Source organism: Heterodontus francisci, chromosome 2, assembly GCF_036365525.1.
Source record: "Heterodontus francisci isolate sHetFra1 chromosome 2, sHetFra1.hap1, whole genome shotgun sequence".
Classification (NCBI taxonomy): Eukaryota; Metazoa; Chordata; class Chondrichthyes; order Heterodontiformes; family Heterodontidae; genus Heterodontus; species Heterodontus francisci.
The window spans coordinates 9,903,902-9,916,586 of NC_090372.1; the positions used below are offsets into that span (position 1 = coordinate 9,903,902).

General features: G+C 43.5%; 1 protein-coding gene across 4 annotated transcripts in view; it reads right to left on the reverse strand.

Moving 5' to 3' along the window:
- The window catches only part of limd1a (LIM domains containing 1a), a 64,640-nt gene that overhangs the window by 27,021 nt on the left and 24,934 nt on the right, over positions 1-12,685 (reverse strand). For 2 of the 4 annotated variants that reach the window (XM_068054329.1, XM_068054335.1), the window contains exon 2: positions 7,549-7,650. In XM_068054329.1, coding sequence (XP_067910430.1) covers positions 7,549-7,650 — 102 coding nt within the window. Of the gene's footprint in view, positions 1-1,419; positions 1,633-2,040; positions 2,167-7,548; positions 7,651-12,685 lie in introns of those variants that run through there. The other 2 variants (XM_068054346.1, XM_068054341.1) reach the window with 2 other exon arrangements.

Sequence of the window (12,685 nt, forward strand, 5' to 3'; positions counted from 1 at the left end):
TCCACACAATTTGATGCTTTCTCCACACATTTTTGCACCAACGTTTCTGCTACAAATTCCTATGTCCCCATATTTCTGACATGTTTTACTGGGTAACCTTACCACTGCAGTTCAGAACCTGATGGTCAGATTGCCCAAACAGCTGAAAGTGATTTTCGAAAAGGTTTTTGTTTGAGCCCTCAGTCTCCAGAATCTCTAAAGTCCAAAATTAAGGCTTAAACATAATAATTATGTCATTCTCAATCACTTGATTAAAATTATCCGATCAAATTATCTTGTGTGCCTTTTAATATCTTCATTCAGCTTTTTACTTGAAGGCCTCAGCATCGCCCAAAAAGCCTGGGCTTGCATTTGGCATTCTTCAACAGAGATGTGATTTCCCAGGCTGCAGCAATACCAGTCTGCTGTACTGATAGAAGGGGAGGAGAGAGGAGAGAGAGAGAGAGAAGAGGGGGAATGAGAGAGAGAGAGAGAGAGAGAGGGGAGGAGGAGAGGGGAGAGAGAGAGAGAGAGAGAGGGGGGGGGAAAGAGGGAGAAGAGAGAGGAGAAAGGAAAAAAAGGTAAAAAAAAAAAAGAGGTGGTGAAAAAGAGAGATTGGAAAGGTTTGAGGGATGGGAGAAGGAGCGATACAAGCATGGAACAGATGGAGAGGGAGAGAAATAAGAGATAGGAGGGGAGGGAACCAAATGGTGAGAGGGAAGATAGAGACACACACAAAGAAGCAGACAAAGAGACAGTCTGTCTTCTGAGTACCAGTACCAGCCAGCTGTACTGAGGAAGGGGTGGGGGGGGTTCAGACGAGGGGGATGAGAGCAGACATGATGGAAGGGAGAAGGATAGAAGGACGCAACAAATGGAGAGGGAGAGAAGTAAGAGAAAGAAAGTGGGGGAATGGCAAAGGATGAGGATAACGTGAGAGACAGAGACAGACATTCTTCTGTTGATATTAGCTCAGCTAATAAACACCATTTGAAGAAAGTTAATTGATTATAACCTCATGATTCTAAAAATGCTCGTTAAGAACTACAACGGAAATGAGTTACATTCCTTATAACTCTCAGCTCAAATGGTGCTTTCTGCATAAAAATCAGTCCCCCACTTGGGCAATCATGTCATTACTATTTTTAAACAAAAAAAAGAGAACAGCTAATCTCAGTTGCAGCAAACCACAGCAACTTCTTTCACATCCTTTGTGATAACATTCCAGAACATTCCACACTTGTTGTGGGGGGAGGGAGTTGATGTTTCAAAAAAGAAAAGTGCAGCTGGCTGCACAAACGACATAAATACAAGCTGGGTGGAATGTAAAAACGACAGCAGTCGCCAGACTCGTAAAGAGCATGTTTTACCTTGTAAAAGTCATTCATATATCAAATTAATGTTGAGACTATCAGGCATTGTCATGATTATTTTACTCACATTTTGTCCCTGGCCATCTAGGTCAGCTTCCCCTGCGATTGAAGAGATTAATTCATTGTATTCTTGTACTGAGCTGAAACAGTTTCCTTGTCTATGGCAGTGGCCCAAATTTCTGTGGGCCCAGTAGTGCACTCCTAGCCTATGTTGGCTGCCAATGCAGCAATGTAGGCAGGACCTGGATTAGAATGATCCTGGCCCAGACTGTGAGGTGGAGTTTCTTCTAGTTTTATGCCCAGATTCCAGCACTAATCAGCTGAAGCAGCGGAAAAGAGTGGGGAATTTTAAAACGCAAGTGAGTCACGTCCAAAAACACTTGGGTTCATGTCTTCTGTGATGTTTTAATGCTGGCTCAACATTCAATTTGCCCAATTCAGGAACCGCCCACAAAGCTGGCCCCATGTCCCCAGTCAAAATTATGAGATTTCAGCAATTGCGCTGGTTTAGGAAGGCTCTTCAAATTGCGCTCACCTCCTTAGGCATGCAAGCATTCGTTTTAAAAGTATTTTTCAACTCAAAAAAATACTGAATTTACTAAAGGAGCTGTCGAGTCTGCACCAATTAACCTATTAAATGGTTCAGTATTGTTTTAATTTCCAACTATTTTTCAAACAAGTTACTCACAGTGGGCGACGGGACCCTCTTACTAGGAATGCTTATGTTTGGCGATAAACCAGTGTTCAGCTGTATGAATAAAACTCCCACCAGGTTACCATTCTTAAATGCATCAAGGAATACTTTCTAATGTAAAGAAAAAGGAAACAAAATGATTATGTTCTATCACGCTGCCCGATTGTGCTGGTTCATGCAAGATTTTGCGCTTGGTGAAACTTGAACTGTAACCGAACCAGCGCAATTCCAAACACATTTTGGGCACAATTTCCAAATTGCGGCCAGTGACAACTCTACCCCTTGCGAGCTTCCATCTGACCTGTTTAAAGGTTGCGAGACAGTGCCTCCAATTTTCCCCTCCTTGCTGTGGCTGAGCGAGCACTGTGCATCTTCCCATCTCACAACTACTACAGTGAGATTAGATACTCCCAGAGCACAGCACTGAATCCCAGTTAATAATCACAAGTTGGAACGTGTGTCGATCATGCCACCTGAAACACTTTAAAACCCAAGTCTCTTGGTTATAGTTTGAGCTCTGAGGCTGGTTTGTGTAGGGGTGAGTTTGGGGGGGGTGCAAAAATATTACAACAGTCTTCATAAGATTATAACACATTACAGCACAATGATTGCTTTACCACCATCCAGTCCTTGGACTGCTCGCCGCCAGGAGTAGAGGACAATGTCTTGGCTTATAACTGACGAGATTTTAATTCAGTAATCAACCAAGTGTAACAAGGAAGAGTGAGATCAGTCGTCAAGCCATTAATTAAAACGTCAATCGTCTTTGATGGTGCTAAATGTGATAGTCACTTCCAAGCTTCTTGATACTGGCAGCTATACTGCACATGTTACACAGAGCCATAGATACCCTGATAAATATTAGAACAGCAATGGAACTTTTGGTCCTCTACCCAAGATATTTCACCAAGTCAACAGCTTGCTGTTTAAGCTCAGAACGGGAGTTATGCAAATAGATATTCAGAGACTAAAAACAACATTGGATTTCCTTTAGTTCCAAATCCTTCACTACACCAAACCCAAGACTTCCACTGCCGGACAAGGATGTTGTGTTAAATCTGAGTGGGGAACCTTTATTAATAGAATTCAGCTTCTCTTCAGGGAATAGCTGAATGTGTTGAGTGTTTCAGAAAAATCATCTTCATGCAAACTGAAAAATCTCCAGCTCATGTACCCCTCACCAGGCCAACTATTCTATGCAATAGTGCCCCACCAACAAAACCAGCATCCGCACACCCAATAATAAATCACATTCCAAAACAGATACAGCTCAGAAAGGTCACTTGGTCCATCTTAGCTCATCCTGACAGAAAGATTCCTCCTCTTCATCCTATCACATTATCCAATTGCATCTTAAACATGGTATTTATTTTTCCCTCCACTGCTTTACCGGGAAACCAAATCTTGCATTGATCACTCTTTGCTGATTACTTGTCTGAAATTTGACCTTTACTAATTTAAAGCTCTGCCTTTTTGACATTCTGTAACAGTTCAGTAGAAGTAATGTTCTATTTCTGTTATAATTTAAAAAGCCAGGTGATGAAGGATAGAACTGAAGCTAATCTTTTTTTTAAAGCTTTTATATCCAACAACCACAGTTTGTCTGTTCCAATTTACAGGGGCTCAAGTAAATCCCCAAGTTAACATACAATTAAATATAATTAATATCCAATTAACAAATCTACCTTATCCATACAACTACTTTGCACATCTTTACAAGATCACTTCTGAGCCACTGAAGGGTGAAAAGTGTAAGTTTTGTAAGTTCTCTGATGCCCTCAGGACTCTTCTAAACCATCTACAATGACAGAATGGTTCCTTCATGTCTTTATGACCAGAACTGGTCAAGGTGTAGTTTGATCAGAGCATGATACAGGTAAACACAACTTGCTTTGTGTTGCATTTTACTGATGTGAATATCGTTCAACATCCTATTTGCTTTGCTAACTGATGTTCTGCAATGATTGGACATCTTGAGGATTGAGTCTACTAAACCCCCTGGTTCTTGCTACTTCTTCTAAGCCCCATTTTTTGCAGGGCTCTACAATTATCTATATTAAATTTTAACTACCATTATTCTGACAATTTACCTTTTTGTCTAACTCACTTCATTGTGCCTGTGCTGCCTTCTTCCATTCAACTTTCTCCATTATATCTGTAAACTTGACTCGTTTCTATTAAATTTCTCAATCCAAGTGAACATTTTAAAATTAGAAAAACAACAATCTCAAAAGCGAGCCCCTGGAGCCCCACTACTCTGATCCAACTCCTCTAAATGTTTTTCAGCCAACTGTTTATCCATTTCTGTGTGAATGTTAATCTCCGCTGGTTTAAGCTCAACTAGAAATCTTTTAGGTACAACTTTATCAAATGCCTTTGCAGATCAAAAAGTTTAAGAGAAATTGATATACATTTGTCCCGAACTGGATTCAAATTCCAGATCATTAACAACTCACTGCGTTTTTGTTTTAAAGTCTCTCTTCATCTCCCTCTTTAGTTCTTTTGCCAATCATCTTAAATCTATGTTGTTTGGTTACTGACTTTCCTGCCTTTGGAAAGTTTCTCCCTATATATTCTACCAAAACATTCCCTCCTTCAAGAATTTGGTAGCTATCGTGTGCTCAACTGTAATTCAATTTCCCATTGTAGGAACGTGTAAGGCTGTGTGATAGCTGTCATTTGAACTGTAAACAGGTCGGCAGATCCTGACTAAATAGCAACTGGAACTGTCAAAATAGCTTGAACGTCAAAGCCGAAATGGGTTGATCATTACTTTGGCACCAATGAAAAAATCTGTCATACTCACTGTTTGGCTTTTGCCCTAAAAGCGTCTGTCACGGTGCAAGAAAAGTCCCTTCCCTTCCACTAAACATCTTTAAAGTCCTCGTCAAAACCTATCTTTTTGACTCTAGCTTCAGTCATCTTTGCCAATTAATTAACTATTGCTTGGCATCTGGTCTTGATGCAAAATTAAAGGCACTATATTAAGTGTAATATATTATTGTGAAAGATATGGATCAATTAAGGACACCCAGCATAGATTTGCAAAAGGCAAGGTGCGTCTGAAAATTTACTAGAGCTCTTCGAAGTAACGGTTCAATGTATTAATGAGAGGAACAGCAGTGGATGTTGTGTTAACAGATTTTCAAAAGGCATTTACCACTTAGAAACCTGGCCCTGAAATGAAGTTACACGATATTAACGAGAATGAGGCAATGTGGATAGGGCTTCTAGCACAGGAGGCGGCTATTCGGCCCATTGTACCTGTGCTGGCTCATTGGCAGTGCTATCCATTAATCCCACTCTCCTGTAAAGTTTTTCCCTTCAAGTATTTCTCTTTTGAATGTTACTATTAAATTTATCTCCACTACCCTTTCAGCCGTTGCATTCTACATCACAACAACTCAGCGTCAAGAAAATATTTGTCATCTCTTGTCTCTGGTTCTTTTGTCAAACTCCTTAAATCTGTGTCCTCTGGTTACAGACCCTTCTGCCACTCAAAACAGTTTCTTCTTATTTATTCTATGAAGCCCTTCATGATTTTGAACACCTCTATCAAATCTCCTCAACCTTCTCTGCTGTCAGGAGAACAACCCCAGCTTCTTCAGTCTCCCCGCACAACGGAAGATCCTCCTCCTCGTGTCGTTCTAGCAAACCTCTTCTGCACCTTTTCCAACACCTTGGCCTTTATATCCTGCTATGTAAATCCTGATTTAACTTGTGCACTATGGAAGAACGTACCTTGTTCTATACGTACCACCACAAGAATGCCCACATATATTTATAAATAGAGGCATACAGCCAGGAAGTGAGGGAAGGAGTCGTCGACAGTGCTATCAAGCAGCACTTACTCAGTAATAACCTGCTCAGTGAAGCTCAGTTTGGGTTCCACCAGGGCCACTCAGCTCCTGACTTCATTAGAACCTTGGACCAAATATGGACAAAAGAGCTGAACTCCAGAGGTGAGGTGAGAGTGTCTGCCCTTGACATCAAGGCAGCATTTGACCGGTTGTAGCATCAAGGAGCACTAGCAAAACTGGAGTCAATGGGAATCAGGGGGAAAAACCCCTGGCTGGTTGGAGTCATACTTAGCACAAAGGAAGATGGTTGTGGTTGTTGGAGGTCAATCATCTCAGTTCCAGGACATTACTGCAGGAGTTCCTCGGGGTAGTGTCCTAGGCCTAACCATCTTCAGCTGCTTCATCAATGACCTTCCCTCCATCATAAGTGGGGATGTTTGCTGATGATTGCACAATGTTCAGCACCATTCACAACTCCTCCGCGTCCATATGCAGCAAGACCTGGACAACATCCAGCCTTGGGCTGATAAGTGGCAAGTAACATTCAAACAAGTGCCAGGCAATGACCAAGTCCAACAAGAGAGAATCTAACCATATCCCCTTGACATTCAAGTGCATTACCATCGCTGAATCCCCCACTAACAACATTCTAGGGGCTCTAGGGGTCATCATTGACCAGAAATTGAACTGGACCAGCCACATTTATAAGAAGCACTGCAGCAACTCACCAAGGCTCCTTCGATAGCATCTTCCAAACCCAAAACCTCTACCACCTAAAAGGGCAAGGACAGCAAGTTCTCCTCCAAGTCACACAGCATCCTGACTTGGAACTATATCGCCGTTCCTTCACTGTCATTGGGTCAAAATCCTGGAACCCCCTTCCTAACAGCACTGTGGGTGTACTTACGCCATAAGGACTGCAGTGGTTCAAGAAAGTAGCTCACCACCACCTTCTCAAGGACAATTAGAGATGGGTAATAAATGCTGGCATAGCTAGCAACGCCCACATACCCCAAACGAATCAAAAAAATTATGCTAAATCTAGTTAAAAGACTAGTTTGGCCCGCATTCTGGGTGCCACACTTTAGTTAGGCTTTGGGAGGGTACAGAAGAGATATATCAGAATGGTCTCGGAGATGAGGAATTACAGTTATGTGGATGAACTGGTGATGGTGGGATTGTTCTTCAAACAGGGAAGGCTAAGAGGAGACCTGCTCGAGGTGCTCAAAATCATGAAGGGTTCAGAATAAGTAAAGAGAAACTGTTTCCGATGGCAGATGGGTCGATAAGCAGAGGGCACAGATTTAAGGTGATTGTTAAAAGAATCAGAAGCAACATGAAGAAAAACCTTTTCATTAATGCAACGAGTGGTTCAGATTTGGAATCCACTGACTGATAGGGCACTGGATATAGGTTCAATAGCTGCCTTCAAAAGTGAATTGGACAAATACTTGAAAGAGAAAAAAACTGCAGGGGAAGAGTGGGGTGAACTGGATTGTTCTTCGAAAAAACCCAGCACCGCCTCGACGGGCTGACTGGCCTCCCTTGCTGTTGTATCAATTCTATGAATCCAAATTTAAGAAGAATTGAAAGGATGTTGTGAGAGGCAGTTATTGCAAGGTCAAATCCCAACAATGACCATCTCACCCTGCCTGTGCCTGGGCACTCAATCGCAATCCATCGCTGCTGAAGGATTACTTACTGCAGGCGCTACAAATGAAGCAGGCATCATGATACAGGCTCCCCATGGCTTGACATGCCTGGTGGGCTCCGTAAACTGCTTTGCTGCACTTCACACACGTCCCTAGAAAAAAAAACAACACGAAATACTCGAGTTAGTCTCTGTCTACAGCACAAATGTCAACACCATCATAACAGTCATAACAGCATCCATTAAATAAAGTGTCCTTACAATTAAAAATAAGCTCTACTTCAAGTGGCCGACAGCAGAGAACTTTCATTACATTGAAGTTACAACATATTTTTGCGCCACAATATTTCTAAACAAGTATCAGGTTGTGTGTTTCACAAGCAAATGAAATTTTTTTTTTTAAATACTTCATTCAAACTTCCCTTCTGGCTTGGTCTAGGCAACATTAATTTCACTGAGTACAATGCTCTCTCCGTCCAATAAGAGCCCGACACTAGTACCCTAAATAAAATGTGTTCCATTGCCAGTCCCCAAGTCCTTCACCTCCAAGAACCTAAAATTCACACCAAATGTAAATAAATATTACATTGAATTTTCAGCACAGAAACAGGCCATTCAGCCCAACTGGTCTGTGCTGTTATTTATGCTCCACACAAGCCTCCCTCCATCCTACCTCATCTCTCCTATCAGCATATCTTTCTATTCCTTTCCCCCTCATTTTTTAATCGAGATTCCCCTTAAATGCCTCTATGCGATTCACCTCAACCACTTCATGTGGTAGCTCCACATTCCTACCACTCTGAGTAAAGAAGATTCTCCTCAACTCCTTATTAGTTTTGTTAATGACTATCTTATATATCTTCTCTACATTGAGATTATTTCCCTCCAGAGTAAGAATCTAAACCTCTAATCACTCTATAGTATGAGGAGTGGAGCAGCAGTTGTGGAGCGAGGAATTTGAAGTAATGTATTGAGAATCTCCTGCATGAAGTGTGTTAGCACACCCATGAAGCAGCTCGATACTAACACACCACTGGAAAAAAACAGGACATTTTAGATTTAGAAATACAGCACTGAAACAGGCCCTTCAGCCCATCGAGTCTGTGCCGACCATTAACCACCCATTTATACTAAGCCTACACTAATCCCATATTGCTACCACATCCTCACCTGTCCCTATATTCCCCTACCACCTACCTATACTAGGGGCAATTTATAATGGCCAATTTACCTATCAACCTGCAAGTCTTTTGGCTGTGGGAGGAAACTGGAGCACCCAGAGGAAACCCACGCAGACACAGGGAGAACTTGCAAACTCCACACAGGCAGTACCCAGAATTGAACCCGGGTCGCTGGAGCTGTGAGGCTGCGGTGCTAACCACTGCGCCACTGTGCAGTGCATTGAACTGTGCACTTTAGGATTCATGGATTCTGATGCCGGAAGGCCAGGAAACGGTGCTCACACCTGACATTAAGTATCATGTCCTCTCAGGACAGCGTCACTGGACTCAAATAAACATTTTTTGTTGTTTTGCCAGGTAGAAAACAGTTTAAGTTAACTGAGGGAACTACTGCGCTGTGAAGATGCTGCTCTCTGTAAAAGCTCTTTAATCACCAACGTTTGAAAACACCAATTACACAACTCAACAGAACGCACAAAGAACACTTTCAAATTTGTGGGCGGCACAGTGGCGCAATGGTTAGCACCGCAGCCTCACTGCTCCAGCGACCCGGGTTCGGTTCTGGGTACTGTCTGTGTGGAGTTTGCAAGTTCTCCCTGTGACTGCGTGGGTTTCCGCCGGGTGCTCCGGTTTCCTCCCACAGCCAAAGACTTGCAGGTCGATAGGTAAATTGGCCATTGTGAATTGCCCCTAGTGTAGATAGGTGGTAGGAGAATGGTGGGGATGTGGTAGGGAATATGGGATTAATATAGGATTAGTATAAATGGGTGGCTGTTGGCTGGCATGGACTCGGTGGGCCGAAGGGCCTGTTTCAGTGCTGTATCTCTAAATAAATTAGAGGACAAAAAGTTATGTGCAACAAGTAAAAAAGACATTTAACAGTCTAATAGTCTAAAAATTAGGACCAGACAGTTCAGGAGAGATGTTAGGAAGCACTTCTTCACGCAAAGGGTGGTAGAGGTTTGGAACTCTCTCCCACAAACAACAGTTGAAGCTAGAACAGTTGTTAACTTTAAATCTGAGATAGATAGATTTTTGTTAAGCAAAGATATTAAGGGATATGGGCCAAAGGCAGGTATATGGAGTTAGGCCGCAGATCAGCCATGAGCTCATTGAATGGCGGGACAGGCTTGAGGGGCTGAATGGCCTACTCCTGTTCCTATTTTCTTATGTTGCTATGTAACAGTTTTGCAATGCTGCCGTCAGTGTTTTACATTATCGCTTCAAAGTTTTTTTTCTGAATTATATTTTTCACCAACTTCGAAAGATAACAGCCCTTTCCTCTTTGTACCAAAGTCACATCAATAAGCTCACCAACTCGCAGAGGGGTAAGCTGTAGTTTGGGTATGCACATTTCCAAATGCAACTGTTGTCCCTGAGTGACCCAAGAGCAAGTAGCTCAGACATAGTGTGGTTCAGTGATTCCCAATACCATCATAGCTCCAAAGGATTGCAGTCAAGCATAATAGGAGGTGCGTGACATTTTCATACAATGATCATTTGAACTATAAAAAAACAGTAGTTATAAATTTTGTCCTTCCAAATCTACACAGTGTGCATTCAGAGCTAGTTGACTCGGTGGCAGGAGTCACGAGATAACAACACTTCCTACTGTCTAGCTCTGGCTTGCTGCTTGCCGTAATATTCTGCTTACATCCTCACCTCTACCTTTGATACTATTAACTCGAATAAAACCCTACCTATTTCCCACTCCGGTGATTTCCCCTCGTACGGCCCTCCTCTCCCAAAAGTTGAAGGGACACATACTTTCAAGTATTTGGTACCCAACTGGTTTACTGTTCATCAACAAATCTGGCTGGACTGCATTAACCGGCATCTTTCTCTAGTCTCTCTTCTATCACCCCTCATGCCGTCTGCAAGCCCATCTTGTCCATGAGATCGACATCCTGCTCCTTTGACTCTATTCCCATTCAACTGCTGATCACAACTTCCCCTCATGGCCCCCATATTCTTAATCAATCTCCATTGGGTGCTGTCCCCCTTCCCTTTCAAATCTGCCATCATTAACCCTTCTCCTCAAAAACAAAACCTTCATCCCTCTGACCTTGCAAACTACCACCCCATTTCCAACCTCCCTTTTCTACCAAACTCCTTGAATCTGCTGCAGTCTCACAAAATCACACCCATCTTTCCTGCAACTCCTCGTTTGAACCTTTCCAATCAGGATCTCAGCCTCATCCTGAAGTCCCCAGCATCAGAGGCCAGTCTTCAGCCAATCCAATTCACTCCACATGATATCAAGAAACGCTGAAGGCACTGGATACTGCAAAGGCTATGGGCCCTGACAACATTCAGGCAATAGTACTGAAGACTTGTGCTCCAGAACTTGCTGTGCCCCTAGCCAAGCTGTTCCAGTACAGCTACCACACTGGCATCTACCTGGCAATGTGGAAAATTGCCCAGGTATGTCCTGTACACAAAAAGCAGGACAAATCCAACCTGGCCAGTTACTGCCCCATCAGTCTACTCTCAATCATCAGTAAAGTGATGGAAGGGGTCATCAACAGTGCTATCAAGCGTCACTTGCTCAGCAATAATCTGCTCGCTGACATTCAGTTCAGGTTCCGCCAGGGCCACTCAGCTCCTGGCCTCATTACAGCCTTGGCTCAAACATGGACAAAAGAGCTGAACTCCAGAGGTGACATCAAGGCAGCATTTGACCGAGTAGGGCATCAAGGATCCCAAGCAAAACTGGAGTCAATGGGAATCAGGGGGTAAACTCTCCACTGGTCAGAATTGTACCTAGCACAAAGGAAGATGGTTGTTGGACATCAATCATCTCAGTCCCAGGACATTACTGCAGGAGTTCCTCTGGGTAGTGTCCTAGGCCCAACCATCTTCAGCTGCTTCATCAATGACCTTCCCTCCATCATAAGGTCAGAAGTGGGGATGACGCAAAATGTTCAGCACCATTCATGACTCCTCAGATACTGAAGCAGCTCGTGTTCATATGTAGCAAGGTCTGGACAACATTCAGGCTTGGGCTGATAAGTGGCAAGTAACATTCTAACGGGTGCCAGGAAATGACCATCTCAAAATGAAAGAATCTAACCATCCCCCTTTGACGTTCAATGGCATTACCATCGCTGAATCCCCCACTATCAACATCCTGGGGGTCACCATTGACTAGATACTTAACTGGACATAAATACCCTGGCTTCAAGAGCAGGTCAGAGGCTAGGAATCCTGCGGCGAGTAACCCACCTCCTGACTCCCCAAAGCCTGTCCACCATCTACAAGGCACAAGTCAGGAGTGTGATGGAATACTCTCCACTTGCCTGGATGGGTGCAGCTCCAACAACACTCAAGAAGCTCGACATCATCCAGGACCAAAGCAGCCCGCTTGATTGGCACCCCATCCACCACCTTCAACATTCACTCCATCCACCACCGTCACACAGTGGCAGCAGTGTGTACCATCTACAAGATGCACTGCAGTAACTTACCAAGGCTCCTTCGACAGCACCTTCCAAACCCGCAAACTCAAACACCTAGAAGAACAAGGGCAGCAGATGCATTGGAACACCACCACCTGCAGGTTTCCCTCCAAGCCACACACCATCCTGCCTTGAAATGATATCACTGTTCCTTCACTGTTACTTGGTCAAAATCCTGGAACTCCCTTCCTAACAGCACTGTGGGTGTACCTACACTCCGAGGACTGCAGTGGTCCAAGGCAGCAGCTCACCACCACCTTCTCAAGGGCAATTAGGGATGGGCAATAAATGCTGGCCTGGCCAGGGATGCCACATTCCCCAAACAAAAAAAAGTTTCCGCAGGAGGCACAGTACTGAAACTGCCTAAATCAAATTCACAAATGATATTCACTGTGACTATAACTATGGTGGGCTATGCTCCTCACTTTTCAACCTGTCTTCAGTCACTGACACTGATGACCACACCATCCTCCTCCAATGTCACTCCTCAGTTGTCCAGCTGAGTGGTATTGGCTTGCCTGCTGTCCAGTCATAACCAGAGAATCTCCT